The sequence below is a fragment of the Molossus molossus genome, unplaced genomic scaffold (genome assembly GCF_014108415.1).
Source record: "Molossus molossus isolate mMolMol1 unplaced genomic scaffold, mMolMol1.p scaffold_m16_p_23, whole genome shotgun sequence".
NCBI lineage: Eukaryota > Metazoa > Chordata > Mammalia > Chiroptera > Molossidae > Molossus > Molossus molossus.
In genome coordinates this window covers 3,538,558-3,563,692 of record NW_023425359.1, presented here as the reverse complement: position 1 = coordinate 3,563,692, position 25,135 = coordinate 3,538,558, and the positions used below count along the sequence as shown (strand labels likewise).

At 46.2% G+C, this 25,135-nt stretch overlaps 1 protein-coding gene across 1 annotated transcript in view; it reads right to left on the bottom strand.

Annotated features, from left to right (window-relative positions):
* Nucleotides 1–25,135, bottom strand: part of RYR2 (ryanodine receptor 2) — a 450,374-nt gene that overhangs the window by 76,002 nt on the left and 349,237 nt on the right. Inside the window, exons 74-80 of the mRNA XM_036277752.1 lie at nucleotides 23,119–23,178; nucleotides 20,580–20,714; nucleotides 16,883–16,995; nucleotides 14,800–14,896; nucleotides 13,116–13,219; nucleotides 11,613–11,664; nucleotides 5,059–5,112 (exon numbers count right to left, since the gene is read on the bottom strand). Coding sequence (XP_036133645.1) covers nucleotides 5,059–5,112; nucleotides 11,613–11,664; nucleotides 13,116–13,219; nucleotides 14,800–14,896; nucleotides 16,883–16,995; nucleotides 20,580–20,714; nucleotides 23,119–23,178 — 615 coding nt within the window. The remainder of the gene's footprint in view (nucleotides 1–5,058; nucleotides 5,113–11,612; nucleotides 11,665–13,115; nucleotides 13,220–14,799; nucleotides 14,897–16,882; nucleotides 16,996–20,579; nucleotides 20,715–23,118; nucleotides 23,179–25,135) is intronic.

The window sequence follows — 25,135 nt, the reverse complement described above, 5'->3', positions numbered from 1 at the left end:
CCAGATGCTGTCTGATGCCCTGCGAGTGCTGTGTGCTTAGCTGAGGGAGGATTTCTGGAGACCGCCCTAAGAATCCACAGTCCTTCCGTCCTCGGACACTCGGTACTCATCCAATGCCAAGCCATCCTCGGATAAACTTCACTGTATAAATTTTCAGGTAATTAATTTCACTGAATTGCTAAGGACGTTTTCATTCTATCAGATGTTGTCCTCCTCAAAAAGATCTTCAGGGGAAAAAAATGCTTCAGAAACTTTTGTTTCTCCCAAACAAGAAGACTGTCTTCATTTTACTGATACAGTGAACTGTGACACGTAGGTGATTTCAAGTCAGCTCCTGGAAAACGGAATCAGCAGAGCGGCCAACCTGCATGAACTAGCCGGTGGTGTGGGTTCCGGCTTAGCCTCCTTCCTGGGAAGGCTCCTCTTCAAGTCCCCAAGCCCTTCCATCCCTCAACACTTTCCCCTTCAGCTGACTTGTTTATGTATAATCGTGTGATATTATAAATCCCAAATCAGGGAAAGGTAGAGACACATACATATGTATGGAAGCTAGACCTTCTTTTCTATAAAACATTTTTATTGTGACATTCCTATTCTACAAAACATGGGGCTTATTTTCTTTCTTGCTGCTCCGCCAAAGAACAAAAAATGAAAATGTATACGCTTCCAGCAATATTTCAGCATTTAGAAGGATTATGCAATTCCCCTGAAAAGAACGTATTGTATGCTTAAATGTATGTCTGCTATAGCATTTTCTATTTCACAGAAAATCAGACCATTTTAAAGGTGATTATGACCTCTAAGACGATCTTATGTCAAGTTTTTAGTTCAAAGCAGGAAAAGGTGAGGCACAGAGTAATTAAATGTGACCTGCTGAAGGTCAGCGACTCAGCACCCAGAGAAGTTTCTCCATGGCTCCCGTGACTTGATTTTAGTGGGGAAGTGAAGCAGACTGACTAACAATGATGGCAAGTACATGTAGAGTTAGCGATGCCAGGCACTGTTCTAAGAGCCTCACGTGTACTTACTGACTCGTCACAACCCTCCACGCCTGGCACTTAGCCTTGCTTCTGAGCCACAGTGGCCCCAGCTGTGACTCAAAGCATCACTGCGGCCGGGAAAGCTGGCTGCTACCACACTGCCCCTGGCTAAGAAGCCCCCATGCTGATGCAGGCAGACATTACAGTGCTGGACACTCCGCAGGCTGGGCTTCCCCAGGTTTGCATGGAGAGCCTGGTTAATGTCAGCAGGAAGTACGAAGAGATCAACTCCCTAGGACCCGTCAGAGAGAGGAGGTGGGGTGGGCCAGCAGATGAAGCGCTCCCCCTCTGCGAGGAGGCACTGTAGGGTGCGCATGGTCTGCTGGGCGTGGCCGACACATCTGAGCAGCAGCGTGCGGAGCAGCGGGGCGGCCGTGGCCAGCCGGGGTGCACTGCCTTGCACCTGCCCTCGTCCTTCTCCGCGTGGCCTGTTCCTCTCGCTCACAGCTCCCCGGGAGCGTAACACCCCAACCCCAACAAAGTGTTAGCACATCATCTCTTCACTGTCTCCTAGGAAACCTGGGCTACAACATGCGGGCTTTACTTAAGATTACCAATGTCAGCCCTGGCCGGGTTCCTCAGTGGTTAGAGCACAGCCCCCACATGGAAGGGCTGCAGGTTTGACTCCTGGCCAATCGATGTCCCTCTGTGTGTCTCTCCCGCCCACTCCCTCTAAAAATCAGTGGGAAAAAAATATCCTCGGGTGAGGATAAAAAAAGAGAGATGAACAGTTTCATTGCAATGCAGCGGCAGATGGCAGCCACAGGCACAGTACTGAGGACACCGGCATCAAAATCTTCCCCACAGAGCTTCCACAGCAGGAACAAAACACTGAATTCTCTTGAGAAAAGAAGAGGAATAATGTGTTCAGTACTTTATACACATAGCTATATCTTCAGTTTTTTATATTTAAGGGTTATCTTTTTGTAAGATTCAGGGAGCCTTCTAAATTCAGATTGATGTGTCCCTATGAGAGAAACAAAATAAACCCAAAGATCAATTTATGTAGCTGTTAGAAAGTGTTCATCTTACAGCTAGTTCATTCTTGCCGAATTTACCAAAAATATGGATTCTATTCAAAATTAGATCATTGGAGGGGCCAGATAAAAGTGCTCTTATCACTTGGCATAACTACAGAACATCAGTGTCTAAGACATTCGGGCCCTGAGTGGTCCTCCCGCACTTAATGGGCAGGGAGGAGGTCATTCCCGTCATGCCTGCAGCCGTCTGGGAGAGCAAGCAAGTCAGTCTCCTAAGATTTTATCACCAAATGTCAGCTCTGCCACAGAAATAGTATTTAAGACACAAGAACTCCCTCTGATCAATAGCACAGAAGGATGGGACCTCAGGGACTCATTCGAAAACTCCTCGGGAAAAGAAATCGCGATCTGCCAGAAGATGAGCAGCTTCCACGACACGCGGGGAAAATGTTCTCGAGGGCGTCACCGCAGCTCACACAGGCCCCGCTGCCATTCATTCAGGCTCTGCGGTAAGTGGTACGTCCATCTGTGGGATCTTAGTGTTCCCCAGACATGCTCTCACTGCATCGTCATTTCATTTCACTCCCTCAGACCTGAGAGAATGGAGTAGAAGAAGTAACCATCTGAAGAACGTTTCTGGATACTTTGCAAAATCGTAGGTTAAAAATGTGGTCCACTCTGGTACCAAAGCTCTTTGATAATCGCAGTGAGCAATTCCCAGCACGCTCAGGAAGATGACATTATTTGACTTGAAATGTTATTAATTATTTACTATTTGCCTTGGTTTATTAAAAAATCCAACCTAAATAAAGCATTCAACTACAATAATGAACATTTCCAGTAATTGCCAAAACCTTTCTTCCCTTTCAATTAATTTTGACCTCTTTATAAGATTTAACTGTCATTTTTAGATTTAATATTGAAGTAGACTCACATCCAAAAAGGTTATATATAATAATGGACCTAATATGCAATCGCTTGTTAGATAAGTCGTTGTAGGAAAAGTATTCTATATGAAGCAGGGGACAAAACTGTCAAGTTCAGTCGGCAAGTTGAACGGGCTCAGATGAGGGAAGAGTCCATGAGGTTGCAGGAGGACAGCCAGCAAGCCCTCGGCATCCTAGCCCCCCGTTTTCTGTGTTTGCTGAGCTTCACTTTCTTCGCGGAAATTTTCCTTGTAATGCCCCATTTTTTATATCTCAAATTATTTTTGTAATTCTAGATCAAAATGTTTTCTCTTAACACATTTTACAAGCACTTAGATATTCAAAATATTAAGAGGTAGAAGTAATCATCAAGTTCTTCCCTAGAATGAAATGCTGAAATCAACGTTGAAATGGTGGCAGATACTCTCCAACTGCTGGTTGAAGGTATCGCTAGAATGGTAGGCTGATTTCCAGGACCACCGGGAATGCCACTTATTACGTCTGTTTTCATGTGATGAGTCTGGTAGAAAAAACATCAAGAGGCAGGGCCAGGCGCTCAGTGCGAAGTCCCTAGCGAACAGTTCACCATCCACAGACTGGTCTCCTCTACCCCAGCACAGTGTGCAGCTCAGTTACCACGTAACATAACATTTCAAATGATGAGCTACTGGAATTGCAAGAAGAATAAAACCTGTGTCAAGGAAGGGCTACGGAAGAGACCAATCGCATTGGAGCTAGAAACTTGTAGAAGGGTTTGTAAGACCTTATGTTACAAAAGAATCTGAGATGTTGGGTCTAACAAAAAGGTAAATGCACAGAAACTGAAACTCAGACCCAGACAAATACACACACATATACAGTTTACCTTGCTGCGCTGGGATCCTGTGACCTTAGGAAGGATGAGGACAGAAGCAAAATAGCAATAAACAACGGCTCTGAAGACAGCGGGGAACCCACACGTGCTCACACTTTCAGAACATGTTATTTGCTATTCACAGCCCATTCTAGTTTACCTCCGTTTCTGATCAATAAGATGGACTTGAGAGCAGAATACACATACATTAGAAAAGATTACAGTGCCATACAGGAAATTAACCTTAGGGCATCTTCGCAGCCAGCAACAGTCCTAGGTTACTCTCAGATTAGCTGGTTTTTGTACTTCTTATACATTGACTTCAATGCAGCAGAGATGCTCATGGCAAACTGTTCCTGAAAGAGACACTGTGTCCAGGCCTCAGCTACACTTTTTGGGGGGTCCACTGTCATTGAGGACTCACTGCTGGGTCCCAGGGTACTTCCAGACTTCTAGCTCAAAGTCCAGACATGTAAAGCAACAGGAAAATTTAAAAGAATCTGATCTATTTCCTTCCACTTAATTTTTTTTTGAAAATTCTAAAAACAACCAACCAACCAACCACAAAAAAATAAAATTAAAATAAGTAAGGAGAGTGGTAATTAACTCCACCTAGTTTTTCTCATAAAAAGCGAAAGTATAGCCTGAGCAAAGGGGGAAATACTGTTTCCTGTCCTTCGGGCTAGGTAACATGGAGCAGTATCTCAGATGAGGCAGGTTGAAAAGCTGGGCGGTCTGCGGAAATACCCACAAGCGAGAGGTGGGCCAGGGAGACGGGCGCCCCCATGCAAGCGAGCCGCAGGTGGGCTACCCACATATGTGCAGGGAATGAGTGACCTCACCGGGCAGAAGGCACAGCAGGCCAGATCTTTGACTTCGATTCCGAAAAAAATATCAAACCAAGACTTCAGTTAAAAACTCGATGTCATGTTGCTCTTCAAACAAAGATTTTCCTCACGTCTGTTGGGAATTTTCGACCACAAGGCTCCCGGAGATGAGACCGTCTGAGGCCGTCTCATCTCTGGGTCTCAGGAGCACTCATTCTGAACATATGGGTGCATCTAACTGTTGAACTACTCTATGTCCCGGTGCTAACTTCAGCAAATGGTGGGACTCAGACTGCCACCCGGCTTCCGGCATGCAGTTCCTGACACAATAAGCTTCGATGGGCCATGAAGCAAGAAACATAAATGTCGGTTATGAGCTATGAAACAATGCTTCCAAGTGGGAAAAGGCAAATCTAGAAAGATCCATCTTACTTCAAAACTCTTCACTTCTTCTTCACCATCGTCATCTTCTTCATCATGACAACTCTGAAGCAAGAAAAAGCAGAAACGGGCAACAGGATTAGAGTATGCTGGGGACAAACACACAAAAGAACTCGGCATTCATGTGTCATCAACACTGTTCAATACGTCACACGTTAGGGGCAATGGTAACATCATCAATCAGTTCCTGACCTAAAAGAAAATTTTATAGTGCTTTTATGGAATTGAAATGCTAATTATCAATTTTATACATCTCATGGAGATATTTATGAGGCCAGCATCATACTACGCATATGATGTATCCATGAGAGAGCCTGTTCAAACAGCCTAGCAGGCTCTCAGACCAGATCCATGTCTCTCTGGGAGGTGCGGCATCACAGTGCACGGACAGGTACCACCCAGGTACTTGCAACAATTATGAATTAAAATCAATAAGGGGCAGCCAGCCAGTGTGGCTCAGAGGATGAGCATCAACCCATGCACCAAGAGGTTGCTGGTTTGATTCCCAGTCAGAACACATGCCCAGGTTGTGGGCCCGATCCCCAGTGGGGGACATGCAGGAGGCAGCCAATCGATGTTCTCCCTCATTGACATTTCTATCTCTCCCTCTCCCTTCCTCTTTCTCTAAAATCAATAAAGAAAAAAAAAAAAACTTTTTAAGTCAATAGAGGGCAGTGTCCATCCATTAAAATAAATCTTGTGATCACTTTTTAAGTTCATTTTATTATTATATTTTGTCCAAAGGGAAAAGTGAAAACATAAAGCTAATAATATTGTTTTATGCAAAAAAAATCATAAAACTAACTACTGCGTTATTCTGAGTTATTTTCTCAGAAATGAGGTAGGAGTTGTGCTAAACCATGCATGCATTTGTATCTGATTCCCACGATGATGTTCTCTGTGGAGGCAGAGTGGTGCGGGTAGCCACCCGCGTCAGGACGCAGAGTGCCAGACTCAACCCGTCTGTGCCTGACACTTGCTGTTTGGCCCAGGGTGAGATTCCTCACTGTGGTCCGGGACCCTCACATTTAAGGTGGGAGTAAGAAAAAATTACCCACGTCTGTTGTGGATCGCAAGAATTAATACATGTAAACTGTTGGCCACTTAAGAGCAAGTGTCTGAAAAATAATAAGCTTTTAATAAACCTCCACTGCTATCATCATCATGATCTGGAATCCGGAGAATCATGGGATCAAGACCCACAGAGGAGAGAAAGCGGTAGCTTGTCAGGGTGATTCCACCGACCACGGGGGATTTCTAGGTTGATAAGGACTCAGTACATCACTGGGGGCATGTGGTTAAATTTAAGTTACAAATTAGAAAAGCACTTCTAATCCAATGAGTCACAGTCCTTTGACATAGAACTAAGTTGGAGTGGCAGGAAGGACACGTGATCCTCCGTCCCTCAGTGAGGAACCCTGAAAGGTCCGCTGCACTCATTCACTCACCCAGCGCACCAACACCCCCTGGCATGTCGCACGAGGAGAGTATGAACACAGCTGGCACACCAGGGCAGTTTCACTGTGCAGAAGGTGTTGGAAAGCACAGAAGCACAAAGTGTGAGCTACCACTCACAGGGCAGGAATCCTCCACCATGTGCATGTGATCTATCCACTCACAGGGCAGGAATCCTCCACCATGTGCATGTGATCTATCCACTCACAGGGCAGGAATCCTCCACCGTGTGCATGTGATCTATCCACTCACAGGGCAGGAATCCTCCACCGTGTGCATGTGATCTATCCACTCACAGGGCAGGAATCCTCCACCGTGTGCTTGTGATCTATCCACTCACAGGGCAGGAATCCTCCACCATGTGCATGTGATCTATCCACTCACAGGGCAGGAATCCTCCACCGTGTGCATGTGATCTATCCACTCACAAGGCAGGAATCCTCCACCGTGTGCATGTGATCTATCCACTCACAGGGCAGGAAAGTCTCCACTGTTGTAATTGTTATCTTGACTCCAGTTAGCCAGGAATTTTGCAAAGAAGAACCCCTAAGAACTTGAGCAAAACCTATCTGGAGGGCAAATCTGCGTCCTCCATCAGTATCATCCCTCTAATGTCAAAACACTGTAATTGGGTTTTTGGTTCTTAAAGTGACCCTTGTAATGTTTCCCTCCACTCCCATTAGTAATTAGGAGTGAAAACATAGAGGCTTGATCAAGTAATAAGTGTATTTACTATGTAAGCAAGTTGGGACACTACTACAAAATGTCTCTGAAAGATACAAAATCTCAAATTTTCTCAAATACATTACTCCTTTATAAATTTTATTACCTTTAGGAATACTGGGGAGGAACAAGGTTTGAGATGAACAATAGATTCAGTAAAAGTGTCATTTTGAGTTATAATCATATGCTTTTAAGCTATAAAATTCATGTTTGCTTTTATATAAAGGAATTTGGAGTCTAGCTGACAAAATTTTTTTATAAAGTGTTACTTTGAAATAAAATATTTTAAACTTTAAAAGAAATCTTCCTGAAAAAAACGTAGTAAGATTGCTCCTGATAGGGTTAAAATTTGTGATTTTTTTAAAACCTGGTCAGCCAGAATCTTTCTGGAGTGTACATATATCTGACAAATTCATCAAGTCCTATACCAACTTCTCCTGATTTGCAGGAGGCTGGGACCTCCCGGAAATTACAGCAGATCGTGAGCGGTTTAAGGTACTGCACAGAAACAGGTGGGTTTGTAGGCATAAGAGATGCATTTTTCAGTAGCAAAGCGCATCATGTGACATATGTGCTAATGCTGGGAGTTCTCGCTGATGGTCCGGAGGCACAGGATCTAGTGCCTGGACCAAAGTCTAGGCCAGGGAGAGTGATACCGCATGCCGGGGGAAAGTGAGTACAGTCCAGAGAATTTGGAAGAAGGAGTTGGAGAAAACTAAAGCGGAGGATGCTCAGACCATTCCAGGACCCAGATCACAGCTCAGAACTAGCAATGAGAATACATGAGGCAGCGAGAATCAGGCCACCTGGCCAGGCTGTGCTGGGAATTTCACTTTGCAAACAACTGTACTTCACACTCTCTTAAGCTGCCTTTGTGATGTGTAGCTCCTCAGAAGAGGGAAGACACAAAGCCAGAAACATTTTTGTTCTTGTTGTTGTTAATCCTCACCCGAGGATATTTTTCCATTGATTCAGAGCTAGAGTGGGAGGGAGGGAGAGAGAGACAGAGAAACATTGATGTGAAAGAGACACATCGATTGGTTGCCTCCTGCATGACCCTGACTGGGGTCAGGGGTCAAACCTGCAACCCAGAACATGCCCTTGATCAGGAATCAAACCCTCTACCCTTTGGTTGATGGGCCGATGCTCTAGCCACTGAGCCACACTGACCAGGACAAAACCGGGAACTTTAAATGGGGAGTAAGTGCTAAGAGCTATGGGTGGCACAGAGGCGAGCGACCTCAGGGGAGTGACCCAGCCATTTCTCATGCCAACCAACAGGAACCGGACCCCTGGGCAGTCAGTAAGAGAAGGAGGAGGAAAGATTTCCTTAGCCAGAAACTCAATGAGTGTTTAATTTATGATGCTATCATTCTTGATCTTTCTACATGGCTATCTTGTTCAAATTGGTAAAACCACCCACAGGATGACGCGTCTCAGACAGTTCAGGAAAAATCAGGGCAGCAGAGACACAGTCTGACAGCCACCAAAGAGAAGTGATTTTTAAGTCCAAACGTTACCTAGCCAAAAGCAACGAAAATCAACACCCCAATGAAATATCATTTTACATCCATTTGGTTGGCAAAATTTAGTCAGTCGTAAAATATCCAATACTGGAGAAGATGGATCATCAGGAGCTCTCTTGACTCCTGCCGGTAGGGATGTAATTCAATGCAACAACTTGGGAAAACAGTTTGACATATAACTTGAATGTTCATTCGTCCTTTGGCCCTTGACTGTAAAGCAGGAGACAGGAAGGAGTAAGAGCAGGTTTCCAGGCTGTTTGCACATTAGCAAGAACATGCAGCCAACAGAAAGGCTGCCCCAGACAGAGCGCGGGAGGCCGTGCGGCCGCGCGTGGAAGCCCAGCGGGCTCGGGCAGTGCTCGGATATCTGCAGGAATCTTCACAACAGTACTATGTGAAACAAGTGCGATTATACAGCGTACTGCCCTTGTAGGCCTTAAGAACAAATAGAATAAAGAATATACAATCAGCCCTGGCCGGTTTGGCTCAGCGGTTAGAGCATCGGCCTGCGGTCCGGAGAGACCTGGGTTTGGTTCCCGCTAAGGGCACGTACCTCGGTTGCAGTTTGTCCCCGGCCCTGGTTGGTCGTGCGGGTGGCAGCCACTCGATGTGTCCCTTTCACATTGATGTTTCTCTCTCTCTCTCTCTCTCTCACTTCCTCTCTCTCCCTCCCACTCTACCTGAACAAAAAATGTCCTCGGGTGAGGATAAAAAAAATATATATATATATATACAATCATGTGTAATATATGCATATACGTAAAATATATATATATTAATAAATGCAGAGCAAATGAAAACTTTAGAGAAAGAAAGCAAGGGTATCGTGGACCTAACATTCAGGATGACAGTTTCCTTGTACAGACAGACCTGGCCTAATGGGGGGAGCCTGAGATTACATGTAAGATGGGGTCAAGGTCTTTCCTGTTCTTGTGAACAGTGAGTTACAGGTATTTCCCAAACTGTAATGTAAAATGTTGCATCACTTCTACACTATTAGAAATGACTGAGCAGCGACACCCGCAGCAAGGAGCTCTGCCTGTGAGCCCAGCGCAGAGACGCAGCCCAGGACTCCTGCACTGTCCCGATTCCAGCTCGTCTTTCCTGTCTCCTTATTTCTTCTACTGCCAGGAAATCCAGCGCGATCCAGGACCGGGCCCTGCTCGGACCCCGGTGATGGGCACTTCCTGCCTCCTCCCATGTGCATTTGGCCCCGAGAACTGTGTGCATTCCGAGATAACTACCGAAGGCCGGCCTTCTGCACCCCGGGTCCTAGTTTTCAGTTTCTGGTTAATACTCCGCACCAACTTCCAGAGGAGGAAGCACCTTCCTCCCTTATCTTTTAACCCCGTCGTTTAAAACTATGGGTTTCAGTCCATTAATCGGAAGTGAAATCTATTCAGGAGTCAGGATCTCAAACATTTAAGCATTTTAAACAGAATAGAAAATATCAGACTATACTGCTACCAAGAACAGTATAATTTCATGAACATTTTCTTTCAAGGTATCTATTTTTATGTTTCTATAAAAATGCTGGAAAATATAATTCTTCCTGTGGATTATGGTTTAAAGTAACATTGGACAACCTGACGGTCCCATTATGCTCTGCAGCCTGCCTGTCCCCTTCCCCCACCACGCGAGGCCACTCTTACAAGTTAGTCCCTGGCCCCTTCTACGGGGTTCTGTCCACCAGGGCCGAAGCAGGTTCAAAGCTCTCTCTAAAAAAGTAAGCGAACATCAAACAAACAAAATAACCCCCTTACCTCCCAGTTCCATCTCCGTATTCATCACCTGCTGCCCTCCTCCTCAGGACTGTCTCTGCCATGCCTCCTCCCACCTGAGTCTCTGCTTTCCTCCCACAGCCCTGTCCGCTGTTCTCACCACGTCACGTGGCCACCAGGTGATGCGTCCTCTCCCACTCAACCCTCAGAGTGTGACCTTGTTGACCGCTCATTTGCTCCATTAACTCCTGCGTATCCTCACACTTAGGATTCTCTCCTATTTCTCACGGGCTCCTCTTCTCTCTCCAGCCCTTAAAGGCTGGGTCCTGGGCCCTCTCTCTTCTCCTGTGCCCTCTGCTGGCTGAGACCGCCACGCCCATGGCTGAGGTGCCTTGTGATGCTGACCAGCCCAGGCCTGCGTCAGCCTTCCCTGACACTGGAATGCCACCCAGGAAGGCCTCATCCCATCTCTGTTCCTTCCCACCTGCGCACGCGGCGGCATCTCCCCGCTGCTCGGGCAGGAGCCTCGGAGTAGCGCTGGCTCCTCCTCCAGACCCATCCCCTCGGCCACCCTCCCGCTGCGGGGTGCACAGCGCACACGCTCGGTAAGCACCAGCTGTCCCCATGTTTGCACATCGACTCCTCCTTCCCCAGGAAAGGACTTCCTGAACCTTAGACTAAGCAGAACTCACTACTGTGCTATGTAACCTGTTCCTCCAACACTAAACTTACCAGACATTTTGTAATCATGTGTTTAAGTTTTGTCTTCCCCATCAGACAGCCAACTCCCAGAAGGTGGGGTGTGTGCCCCTTCTTCCTTATTCACCACGTTATCTCCAGTACCTTGATGCCCAGCCCAGTGAGCACTTGCTGAATGAATGGATGTTTGGAAAGTTAGTGAGCTCCCCAGGAACCAAATGTTAAAGGAGGAAACAATCACTACCTGTCAAGCAAGTTGAACAGAGATTCCCGGGACAAGTGGAAAGTTGAGATGAATGTACCTTAGGTTTAACCCCATTTCATTTTAATCCAGAAATACGTACATTTTTATCCCTTGTCAGATAAAATGTTTTCCCTTTATTAAAATTACACTATAAAATCAAGACTGACATTTACTCACCTTTGCCATAATATCTGCATAAGCCATGTATAAAAAATCTTCCTCCAGTTTGCTATGGAAACAACAAAAAATCGTTTTTAAGTAGAAGGCTACTCGTATGCAAAATTATCACCACTTATATAACACCCTGTATTTTTACTGTATTTTTAAAAATAAAACACAAAACTTAGGCAAACTAATCGTTGCGAACTATCGCAGAAGCAGAAGGCAAAGATCCCAGACCTGCTGAGCAGCAGTCCGCCTGGCCTTCGGGAAGGCCCCTCACCTCCCAGAAGGGACGTCTACTGAGGCACACACAAATGCAAACACTTGCATTTTCTTGAAACTACAAAAGTTGAAATAAGCAAATATAAATGAGGTCGGAGCTTCTGACAGCAGAAGTGATATTTGACATCCGAAGGAAAGACTCCCCAAAATTATTATGCTATAAAATCATAATCACTCTTAAAAACTGGGAAAAGTTTAAACATGCTTCTTATCCTCTTTTTAAGAAGTCTGGAAACCATGAATTGGTGAAGAAAGGTTTCCATCAAAAAAATAACTCATATTTCCAGTTATTTTAGCAGCTTTTAACTTCAGCCACCAAGGTAACTCACTTATGGGAACCACGTCGTTGCCTGACAATGCCAGGGCTGCTCTGTGCTTAGGGATGAGATGACGTGTGAGGCAGGAAGTAATGAGAGAAATCGTGAGAGAAGGACGGGTCACACTGGTAAGGGGGAGAGATGCACGTTTTCCGGCCTGCACTGAGCCAACGACGGCTCTGGACTCTGCGAGGACTCTGGACAGGAACTGACAACTGACTGTCCCCAGCTTCTGCAGAGAACAGGAGGGCAGCCTGGCAGAGGAGGCCGCTCCACGAGGCAGGGAGCAGAAACAGGCTTTACAGCCTCTGGGATGTCTTGTCAAGTGCCTTGTAAGGAGCAGATGCTGAGCACATTTTGATTATCAGGCCCCTGAGTGCACTTCCTGTTTAACTGTACAGAGCTTTGCTCTTTGTGGCTTTGGTCAACTCATAGAAACAAGACTGTAGAAGCCAAGAAAAACAGAGGATGCTCTTAAAATAGACCTCGAAGAAACCTCCGGTTGAGATGACGGCCTACCCATCTCCAAAGGTTCCCTAAGACCTCCTGCACAAGGGCGACACAATCTACCCAGGACAGTTTGTCACTATTGGTCTCCATACATTTTTGGTACTAAAATTTGCTTTGAGCTCTGTTTTATTTATAAACACTGTTTGTGGTAAAGAGAAAAATCACTTTGTAAGAAGCTTCGGATTCACCTAAGTCAGCTAATTACAAAGTTGGTAAGTACAATTGGAGTAGATATTAAAGCTTGAAATTGCATGAACGTGGGTCCACAGGGGTATGCCAGACTGGGCCTGTCTATGAACAGGTCTCTCTCCTAACAGCCCAGGTGAGACTGAAACACGAAGCTGTGACACAGACCCCACGGGCTGTTCGTTCACCCTCCCAGGTCTCACGCGAACCCTCCCAGCCATACCATTTCTCGGTCAAGGCTGTGCGACTAAACAGAAGGATCAGCTGATGCAGAGGATCCACTCTCTTAGCGCCTTCATCTTCCTCTGGAGGTTCTGCTCCAGGTTTCTGCAAGAGTCAGATTTATAGATTCACATTTCAATGAAATGTCCAATCACATCCAGATGCAACATGAAGGGTAGGAACAATGACTGAAAGGAAATCCCTTCTCTTCTGCTGTGCCAGTGTGGGGCATGCATGTATGTGTGTGTGCATGAGTGTATACATGTGAGTGTGTGTGCATGAGTGTATGTGAGTGTGAATGAGTGTATGATTGAGTGTAGGTGTGTGGATGTGTGTGTGAATGAGAGTATGTGGGTGTGTATATGTGGGTGTGTGTATGCATGAGTGTGTGATTGTAGGTGTGTGAATGTGTGTGTGTAAATGTGAGTATATGTGTGTGAGTATGTGAATATGTGTGCATATGTAGGTGTATGTGTGTATGCATGAGTGTAGGTGTGTGTGAATGTGGATCTGTGTGAGTGTACATGAGTCTGTGTGGCATGTGAGTGTATGCATGAGTGTGGGTTTGTGTAAATATGTGTTTATGTGCATGAGTGTGTGTGTGTACATAAGTGAGTGCATGAATGTGTGTTTGTGTGTGCATGAATAGGTGTGTGGGTGAGCATGTGTACATAACTGTGTGCGTGAGTGTGCTTATGTGTGTGAGTGTGCATGTGTACGCATATGTCTGAGTGCATGTGAGTGTATGTCAGATATTTTTTCCCACTTTCATACACTTTTCAGACTTAAAAAAATAAGTTTATATCAGTGGATAGAACTATCCACTGCAAAATTAACTAATCCTGAGTTTTTGTTGTACGACAATATATGTTGTATCTCAATGACTTATTCACTCACATGGGTGTTTTTTTCTGTACATAAATGATGTCCTTTCCTGGTGTAATGTTACAGGAACCGAGTAAATTTCTACAATATATTAAATATTCTACAATTGTTTTAATTATAAAGACAATTTGAATTCAATAAAAATATCTGGGGGTAATCAGATTGAGTTTATGAATTAAATTAGTTTATCCAATATATTCCCTGATAATTTATGATGAAGAAATAACTTTTAGACGAGAGGTCTTTAGCCTGGGAATCTTAAACCTTTGACTAATCTGAAGAATTCTGCCAGGGCGTGTAACAGCCTGAGCGACGGCTTTGGTCAGGTCCCGAACAGGCCATGGCTGAGGGTGAAGACGGTGTGGCCTGCGGCCGCTCCTGGCTGGCGAGGAGACCACCCTCGCCTCCACGACAGCGGGCCACCATGCCTGTGCCCCGTCCACCTTCTCAGCTCTGCGTGTTTGAAAAACCTGTACTTTCCATTTGCTCTTGTTAACCTTCAACTTATTTTGGTGAGTAAATTCTTCATGGTTCAGCTTTTATAGTTTCATCCTGGTTCTGAGGTGTTTAAAGGTGCTTTAAGGATGAATTTAAAAGAATAATAAAATCATCATGCTCAAAGTTTAGTTAATAAGAAACTTGTATAATTGATCTTAAATTCTGAAGTCTCCTGTAAACACTGAATGCGTTAACAATCGAGAACACAGTTTCCTAAAACCAACACACTGTGGTGAGGTTTTCTCTTCGAGGTAACTGTTGGCCCGAAGCCCTTTCACTTCATACACCCATTAAAGACGTACCGCCAAGTCTTCTATCAGTTTATCCTCAAAGTAATGTTCCTCTGTTTCAATCCAGGACTTCTCATACCCCTGAAGGAAGAGATTGACGGCCCGGTGCCTAAAACAAGCACAATTTCAAACACAGTGTTGGTTTTCTTAGTAAGTGTGAAAGGTACTGAGTAGTACGCTGCCACTACATCTCAGTGCGCTAAAAATAACAGCCAGGTGCCCCGAGAGGCGGGCCCGCGGAGACCGTGCTGACCGCCCCGTGGTGGCCGAGCAGGGTGCGGAGACCGTGCTGACCGCCCCGTGGTGGCCGAGCAGGGTGCGGAGACCGTGCCGACCGCCCCGTGGTGGCCGAGCAGGGTGCGGAGACCGTACCGACCGCCCCGTGGTGGCCGAGCAGGGTGCGGAGACCGTGCTGACCGCCCCGTGGTGGCCGAGCAGGGTGTGGAGACCGTGCTGACCGCCCCGTGGTGGCCGAGCAGGGTGCGGAGACGGCGCCGACCGCCCCTTGGTGGCCGAGCGAGGTGCCGAGACCAGGCTGACTTGGATGGAACCCTGCTCAGCCATTCCCAAGCTTCGTAACACCGGTCAAGTTCTTCATTTTTCTAATTTATAAATCTAGGGTAACCGCATACACACTTCTGTTTCGTGGGACTTCCAAAGGGATGAAGGCTGTGGAGCACGCTGAGCGGACGTTCACCGGATGGGAGCCGCTCCGGCAGAAAGCAGCCTGGATTGCAGCACCATGCCTCGGCGGAGGGAGTTCTCTCTGCCCGAGCTGACATCAGACAGCAGCCCCGGGGATCACAAGACAGAACGTACCACACCAGGGGTCCACCTGGTAAGGCGGGAACGCCTGGCCCACGGCCGTGTAGGGCCCTGGAAACTGATACCAGAGACATCACCCAACATCACCCGCCTCTCCAGACCAGCCTGACCAAATGCAGCAGGCTCATTTTTAAGCCCATCATTTTGTATGGCCCATAAATGATGTTATAAATATCCAGATGGCCCTTGGCAGAGGAAAGGTCCCCACCCCCGCAGTGACTGAGGACAACAGGTGCCTGGGAAGTGAATGAAGACAGTGAGCCCATCATGAAGGGTGAGGAGGTGCAGGTGAGATTCCAGTACAAGAAAGAGATACAGGAATGGATACGACAAAGGGGTCCTCAGAGAGGGGAGTGGCGGCGTGGGAAGCTACTGGGCGTAGGGACAGGGGAGGAGCTCAACTACGGAGCCCTACGGGGTGATGGAGGGCCCCGAAACGGGCAGAGGACATGACAGCTGAAACCACCAGAACCTGTGGGCTGAGCGGCCTGGCCTCACCAGAATCACAGGGTGACCTTCAAACAACCCCGGGCTGTGCCCTTGCAGAAGCCGACCCAGCAGGCTGAGGCTTGGCTGTTTCTTACGTGTACTTAAGCCTATTTGCTAAAAGCACCAGGTTTGAGAAGCACTGGGGTAGGGACCCCACTTTGAAAACGGCATGTCAGAAAGGCGGATGGCGGCTCTGACGTGGGCGAAGCCACCAGCCTGGCAGGGGTTCCCTTCCCTCCCACGAGTTAGTTCACCCCAGCTCTGTCACCCGAAGGCTCCCAGCTGCAGAGACACTAATGAGGACCACTGCAGGACCCCGCCCGGCCGCACCTGCCTCACCTGTGAGCACAGCCTCCTCCGAGCTGAAAGCCATCTAACCACTACCTCACACAGCACAGTTCTCCGAGGATGCCCAACAGAGAAAAGCAAAGTCAGTCGTCACACAGAAGCGTCAAATCTTGTTCTGTTCTTGCACTACTGTACTCATGTGAAGGTAGATGCTGGGCCCCGTCACTTAGGAGGGAAAATAACTCGAATCTGTTATAAACATGAGCCCTGGCCAGATAGCTGGGTTGGTTGGAGCATTGTCCTGTACACCAAAAATGTTTCAGGTTCGATTCCTGGTCAGGGCACATACCTAAGTTGTGGGTTCAATGCCCAGTCAGGACACGTGCAGGAGGCAACCGATCGATGTTTCTCTCTCTACCCCTTCCTCTCTCTGAAATCCACGAGCATATCCTCAGATGAGGATTAAACAAACACACCACAGAAGAGTTCTGACCTTGGCAGGTTGTAGAGGGGGGCCATCCGGAAGCAGGCCACCACCGCCCTCTTCCGCTGCTTGGACAGCAGCTTGTGCCACACCGCCTTCTTCGACCTCTGCGGGTGCTCCACCTGCGGGCGGGCGGGCGCACAGACAGACGTGAACCCGCCAGCCCGGACCTGCATCCACAGCCACACCTCCTAGCTAATGTTTCACATTTAAATTCCAAAGGTACCTGGCAACTACGGGAAAGACCATGGCCTACATTTGAAATAGTTTGAAATCTTACAGCTTTCTCTCAACAAAAATAAAATAGTTTCCCAGTAGTGTGTACCTCAGAAGCTGTCATCTCCAACATCAAAGAAATACACAACCATTCTATATAAATTAGTCTCCATCCTTGCAGAATTTGGAATGGTTCTCAAACATGTTCTGCCTATACAAAGAAGTTAACCCATCTTTACTTATATATCCATTTTAACTAATTTTATCTTAAGAGTTGCAGCAGTAAACATATATAGAGGCAGTTAAAGAGAATTCAAGAGAAAATGCTACTGTTCCTTTAATACGATAGGATGGAAGGAAGATGACCAGGCTTCTGAACACATTACTAGGAGTAACTAAAAGGATTAAATCTCACAAAAATGTTAAAATACAAAACTGTTTTGTTAGAGAGGGACACATGAGGATTTGAAGGCTGTAGTAAATGATGTGAGTGCGTTATTTATTTAGCTAATGGTGTTCGGAATTCCAAGAGAAGAAGAGAGATTAATCGTAGATATTAGAGAGAAAAGTCCCAACATGTAATTCTAAATTAATCAGTAATCTCTAGGCAACTGAACACTGTACTTCCCAGGCTGTAATATCTCCAGCGCATACATGTAGATTTCTGGAAGAAATAAAAACGTTACATTAGCTGAACAAAATAAAGCTGAATTTGTTATCCTTTGCAGTAAACGGTCAAACGTGGGTGTGATGATGCTTGTGGAAAACATTAAGGATGCTTGGACGATAGCTTAGAAACTTCGCGGAAGCAGCTCCTGTCCTCCGGCAGCACTTGTTCCTGTGGCTCTCCTCCCACTACAGAGCAACTGACTTTCCGACAACTATTCACTTCAATTTTCTTCCCAGTGACTGTGTTAAGTGAAATGAAACCTGGCTGAGACTCAACACTGTAGGTTAAAACAGAATCAAGGTCAGTGTTGTTCAGCTACACCCAACACATTTCAATTTAAAATTCCATTTTGAGATCCAAGACTGCAAACAGTGGCTTTTATGAGAACGTGGCAATGGGTGATAGTCAACAAAGACGACTGCGAGCCTAGGACTGAAGACGCAGTAGAGCATGAACATGGGAGGCAAGGTCTCCGCCATCATGAAGCTTACCATTAGACAGAGCATTTTATTACATTCTGTGACCTTTACTAATGAGTTTTCCTATCAATCAAGTAATTATGCATCAGTAAGATCTGTGCTCCAAAGACAGACACTGAATGCCTGGATGTGCGGATAAGCTTGGCCAGGTCTGAGCATTAGGAAATCCAAGGACACAGCTCACTCTGACGAGCAAAGTCACCAGATGGACAACACAAAGTACACATCCACAAAGGTCGCTGATACTTGATCAATTAAATCAAGTGTTTCCTGTGCACCCACTGATTTTGCACTGAGCTGAGCAAGTGAACGTATTATTTGCAAAATCAGTTACAAGTTTGCATAGAGGATTAAGGGCATGAATTCATCACACAGGTATCTCCCACTTTTCCCTAGCCTTTGATAATTGACGATTTCTTTTTACTCATATCCTTAACATGTGAATAATACTTGGCCTTAATTAAAATCTGACTCCTTACCTTTCCCTAGAAAACTTCTATTTCTCAAACGTTTAACACAGGGACCACCTACTAGATTAAGTGAGGGCCCTTTCATACCCTCTTCAGCACACTTTGTATCCCAGCAGTTATCTACTGCGGTGTCCAAATCCTCCACCAGAGACTGGTAACCTGAGGACAGGGACCCTGTCCAGTCCCAGTGTCTGCTGAGGTGATGCTGCCAGAAGGCAGGGCCTTGAATGGGGCGGTGTCCTAGAATGGGGGCGGCGTCCTAGAATGGGGCGGTGTCCTAGAATGGGGGCGGTGCCCTAGAATGGGGGCGGTGCCCTAGAATGGGGGCGGTGCCCTAGAATAAGGTGAGGCCCTCAAGAAATGTTCTGGGGATAAATGGCCGCTCAGTGAAAAGAATCTTACTGCTTCACAGATGACATCATTCATTATGATTGGATATATTTAGGAAAATATAGTATCCAAATATAATAAAACAATCAGATTTCGATAAACGGTATTAAATATATCTAAAATTCATTCAAGCAAATCCGGATATGTGCATGACAACTAGGAAGGATAAAATGTGACAGAATGAAGATGGCAGACACGGTCCTCCGCAGCCATTTACTTAACATCCAAGACTCTTCTTACACACGTTCATAGTTCTGGAAGACAACTCTGACTTTATAGATCATTCAAATGTCATTACCTCAAATACTGTCAACTGTTGATGGATGATCATTTGTATTTATTATGTTTCATGAAAATATTATGGAAATAGGGAAGTGTTCAACTTCCTATACTATATTTTATTACATTATCCGACTCCTATTGTGGTGTTACGTAATGTAAACACATCCGTGGCCACATGGTGTGACAGGAACCTTGTCTCATCTCACCAAATGCAGTGATGAAGCATAAGGCACTGGTGGCATTTAACTGGCCAGGACAGGGACATGAGATCACGAGACAATATAAAACAGAAACCGAAGAAAAATGTTTATTAATGTGATGTTAATATGTTCTGCAAAACATTTAGGTGACAAAGTTCCTGTGACATCAGGGCATTTTACTAGTTTATGTGCCATGCCAGGTGGGCACTGTCACAAAGGCCCAGACAGATGGCTCTGGGGGTTCACTCTGTGTTATTCTGCTGCGTGGACCTCGTAAGAACAGAGACTATCCTGTGCTGCAAATGTTTTACTTAAGCCACAGGATCCCTTATACGAAATACAACCCACTGATTGACAATCTTTCAAATAGTACTGGTTTGAGAATTCTAGAGCAAAGATAATGAATGGGAAACTGAAACATACAGTGAGCTTTGTAGTTTAAATAGGATACAACTGAAAAGTTATGTAAAACATTATTCTCACATGACTTTCATATCAATGCATTGTTTTAAATGTAAATTATTGCTGATCTTGGAGAAAATTAGCTCAAAAATCTCCCTAATAAAAGAAATGGCTTATCTAAATGACAAAAAAATTCAAATATAAAACCAGAGGAAGATAGTATCTCAATGGTGTTATTAGTAATAAAAAATGACAGAAGCATAAAACATTTGAAATCAGGTGTAACTCCTGAAATTCTTGGTAGAATGACTTAAAATTAAGTGTATAATCCTAATTATCTGTATAATTTTGGAACTATTTTGAATAAAATAATAAAACAAAGGCCTTGATCTCCCCCAATACAGTGTCTATATATTGCTACACAAATTATGACCTTAGAAATTGTATATATTAGATACTAAGGACTCCTGAGTCATATATTCTTTATAATGAACATGTCATTTTTTTGGCCCACGGTTAACAATTTAACACACATCCTGTTTCTAAAATGTTTTTGCGTGGGTTGGCAGATACAATCAAATCAACACGAAATCTGACCTGTTCAAGATGGAAAAGCACGTTGGCTATGTCCAGGACCCTGTCCACCGTCTTCTCGGGGTCGGCACTGTCTTCGGGCCTGTTCGGTAAGTCTTTGTAAAGAGCCATCTGCCATCTAATGGCAGGATCCTCCAGCTGCAGAAGGAAGAGGAGAGGTGAGCTAGTCCAAGGTCACGGCGCGAAGGGGGAGCCCCGCTCCTGCAGGGTCCACAGTGTGTGCTGAGCACGCACAGTATGGCAACACCACGCAGCGTCAAGACGGGGGACCCGCACTCATGAAATCCCTCATGGAGCGTGCAGACAGACCGAAGCAGAGGTTTGCGGTTCTGTCGAGGGTACTGGGAAGCAGCAGGAGGCCCCACGAGGCTTCACCTCTGCTGGTGCTTAGAAAGCTTCTCCCAAACAAGGGACGTCAGCTGGGTTTAAGGATGAGTGCGAGAGTCAGGAAAAGGAAGAAGGCAAGGGCTTTTATCTTTCTTTCCTTTCACAGTTAAACCCTGAAAGATGTGCATATAGACTTTCATAGACAATGACAGAGGATCACATTCATCTACAAACACAGGGGCTCTGACTTAGTCCCACTGAAACAGAAATGTCGTCATGTAACTCCTGGGGGCTGCACAACCACGTTCTTGGAGTGAAGGGGTCTACGCATTCTTTTTCTTAATACTGTTAAATTTCCCAAGTAAAAGCTATAACTGAATGCTGTATGTTCTTAACAAAGATTATTACAAATCATAGAACTGGCAAATACAGGCATCTTTACAGGGCATGAAGCTAGTTGCTTCAAAGAAATAATGCAGAATAACTCTGTCCTTAAAAACAGGCAGAGTACCTTGCCGGTGTGGCTCAGCGGTTGAGCATCGACCCATGCACCAAGAGGTCGCCGGTTCGATTCCCAGTCAGGGCACATGCCCAGGTTGTGGGCCTGATCCCCAGTGGGAGGCATGCAGGAGGCGGCCAATCAATGTTCTCCCTCATCGATGTTTCTCTCTCTCTCTCCCTATCCCTCTAAAATCAATACGAAAAATAATTTTATTTTTCTCCCCATCCCCAGAATGACCATTTTTACAATTTCAAGACAATGTATTCAAGAAGGCACTAAGAACATAAGACTTCATTTTTTTGCAATATGTGTGCCTAACCCCAGCATAAAAAGCACAGAATGAATGTCAAAAGGAATGTGTGTGCATTACCTCTTTATAGTCAGGTCTCATTCACAGAGAGGTGACTTACTAGTTAGAGATGTTTCCTTTCCTGCTCCCCTTTCTTCCTGACTCCCCAATACATAACACAGATTGCCTGAAGAAGTCCTACCAGTGACCGTTAGAATACAATGGAAGAATTTCCTTCTGCGTCCGGACACAGACTTTGCACTGGACCCTTTCCTGAAAGCGGCATAAACGCCTTCTCAGGAGGAACCGGACACATCCTGTCTCTGCTCAGCAGTGCTGGTCCTAGACCAAGGTCCTCAAAGTGTGGCCCCAAGTTCCCTGGGGACCCTGAGGGCCTCTCAGGGGAACATGATCTCCTCACACATCCATAGGTGTAGCATAAACTCTTCACCTGAGGTTCAGCTGGAGGCTTTATGAACTTTTGTAAATATATTCGAAATCTTCTGCTATCTGGAAAGAGACCAGGCTCTAACAGGTATTAATCACCTGCTCTGGAAGGCTCTGGAACATGTGACTGAGCACACACCCACAGGCACCTGGAATCTGCTCAGTGGCTGTGCGGTTGTGCATTGGTAAAGGTGTGTCTCACCTTGTCATGTTATATTCCAAACTGTTAGATGGAAAAGAATGGGATTTGGATCTTTGGAAGACACATTGTACTGTAGTCACTACTGTATGACATTTGGACACTTTCATAATTAATAAATTCCCCAGAAGGGATAGAAGCAAACAGGCTGAGACAATGATAAATGGCTAGACTTCTTACCTGCATAACAGGTTCTGTAAACACAGAATAACTTACCCACTAGCATCAGAAAATGTCCAAATAACAGTCCATGCTTACTGAAGTACAAGAACTACCTCCAGCATTTGGGGGGTTTTAGCCACATTAAAAAGTAGGGGTTCCTGGGTTTCCATTCATGTTTCCTTCTAAATGTAATTTTCTAGGCAATTCGGTGACCCCTAGTACAGCAATTCTTAACAACTTCCATGTACTAATGACTCTTAAATATGGTACATGTATCTAATTTCTGAGCTGTAGGCATAAACTTTCAAATTCTTATGGACACCTGTCTCCATGTCCTTCCTGAAGGTCCCCAAATTCAGGCAGATGAAGAAAACTTCCAACATTTATTTCAACTGGTGACATATTTTTTCAAGGTTTGATAACCTCTGATGATCTACTTTAAAAATACATTTGGTACTTTGAGGGTCCTTTATACAAATGGATTTTTGAGTAGGATAATGACTGATAAAAATAGTGTATTTTCACCATCTGAAGTGCGAAAGTGACATTGTCTGTAGCACTGTCCTAAGGCGAGACCGGCCAGAGCAGACCCCGTGTGCCCGGAGGTGGGGCTCACCTTGCCCTGCAGGTGGACGTTGCTGCGGATCACGTCTCGGACTTCATCCTCAGTGTCTTTCTGTCAAGAAAGAAATGTCACCTATGAAGTACCACTTGTTACAAGTCAATAGAAACCATGCACACTTCATTCAAAACAGTGTATGTCTGAACAGCATCCCTCCCGGATTTGAATACATGCCCAAGTTTGGGGGCTCTGTCATAATCTCGCTGCTGCAGTAACTCAGAACAAGAAGCCACTTGACCCCACAGTAAGTGCATTAAGACTGGATGGGGCTCGGTTTCCAGTCCACAGGAAGACCACAAAGAAATCTCGAGAACTTAAATCTTGGTGCTTGCAAAGAAGAGCTGCTCATCTAGAAGTCAGCAGCACCTCAGCATGTCTGAAACTAACCCTGCAGAGCTGCCTTCGTGAACCTGAACACATGGTCCGTCAGAACTCCCCACGGCAGAGTTCACAGGAAATCCACTTTCTCCCACTACCAGCGACTTGTTTGTCTCTTTTCCGTGCGGTTCCTAAATGTGCCCGGAAGGTGATTAACACAATTTGGAAATAAAAACAGCCTCCAAAAATGATAGGCGTCACTGTGTCCGAGCCCTGGGGCCTGCGCAGAAAACCACGTCATAAAGCAGTCACTGTAGACCAGCACTGGCAGAGTCCTGCGGCCTGCGCAGAAAACCACGTCATAAAGCAGTCACTGTAGACCAGCACTGGCAGAGTCCTGCGGCCTGCGCAGAAAACCACGTCATAAAGCAGTCACTGTAGACCAGCACTGGCAGAGCCCTGGGGCCTGCGCAGAAAACCACGTCATAAAGCAGTCACTGTAGACCAGCACTGGCAGAGCCCTGGGGCCTACGCAGAAAACCACGTCATAAAGCAGTCACTGTAGACCAGCACTGGCAGAGTCCTGGGACCTGCGCAGAAAACCACGTCATAAAGCGGTCACTGTAGACCAGCACTGGCAGAGCCCTGCGGCCTGTGCAGAAAACCACGTCATAAAGCAGTCACTGTAGACCAGCGCTGGCAGAGCCCTGGGGCCTGCGCAGAAAACCACGTCATAAAGCAGTCACTGTAGACCAGCACTGGCAGAGTCCTGGGGCCTGCGCAGAAAACCACGTCATAAAGCAGTCACTGTAGACCAGCACTGGCAGAGCCCTGCGGCCTGCGCAGAAAACCACGTCATAAAGCAGTCACTGTAGACCAGCACTGGCAGAGTCCTGGGGCCTGCGCAGAAAACCACGTCATAAAGCAGTCACTGTAGACCAGCACTGGCAGAGTCCTGGGCCTGCGCAGAAAACCACGTCATAAAGCAGTCACTGTAGACCAGCACTGGCAGAGTCCTGGGGCCTGCGCAGAAAACCACGTCATAAAGCAGTCACTGTAGACCAGCACTGGCAGAGCCCTGCGGCCTGCGCAGAAAACCACGTCATAAAGCAGGTCACTGTAGACCAGCACTGGCAGAGCCCTGCGGCCTGCGCAGAAAACCACTTCATAAAGCGGTCACTGTAGACCAGCACTGGCAGAGCCCTGGGGCCTGCGCAGAAAACCACGTCATAAAGCAGTCACTGTAGACCAGCACTGGCAGAGCCCTGCGGCCTATGCAGAAAACCACGTCATAAAGCGGTCACTGTAGACCAGCACTGGCAGAGCCCTGCGGCCTGCGCAGAAAACCACGTCATAAAGCAGTCACTGTAGACCAGCACTGGCAGAGCCCTGCGGCCTGCGCAGAAAACCACGTCATAAAGCGGTCACTGTAGACCAGCACTGGCAGAGCCCTGCGGCCTGCGCAGAAAACCACGTCATAAAGCAGTCACTGTAGACCAGCACTGGCAGAGCCCTGCGGCCTGCGCAGAAAACCACGTCATAAAGCAGTCACTGTAGACCAGCACTGGCAGAGCCCTGCGGCCTGCGCAGAAACCACGTCATAAAGCAGTCACTGTAGACCAGCACTGGCAGAGTCCTGGGGCCTGCGCAGAAAACCACTTCATAAAGCAGTCACTGTAGACCAGCACTGGCA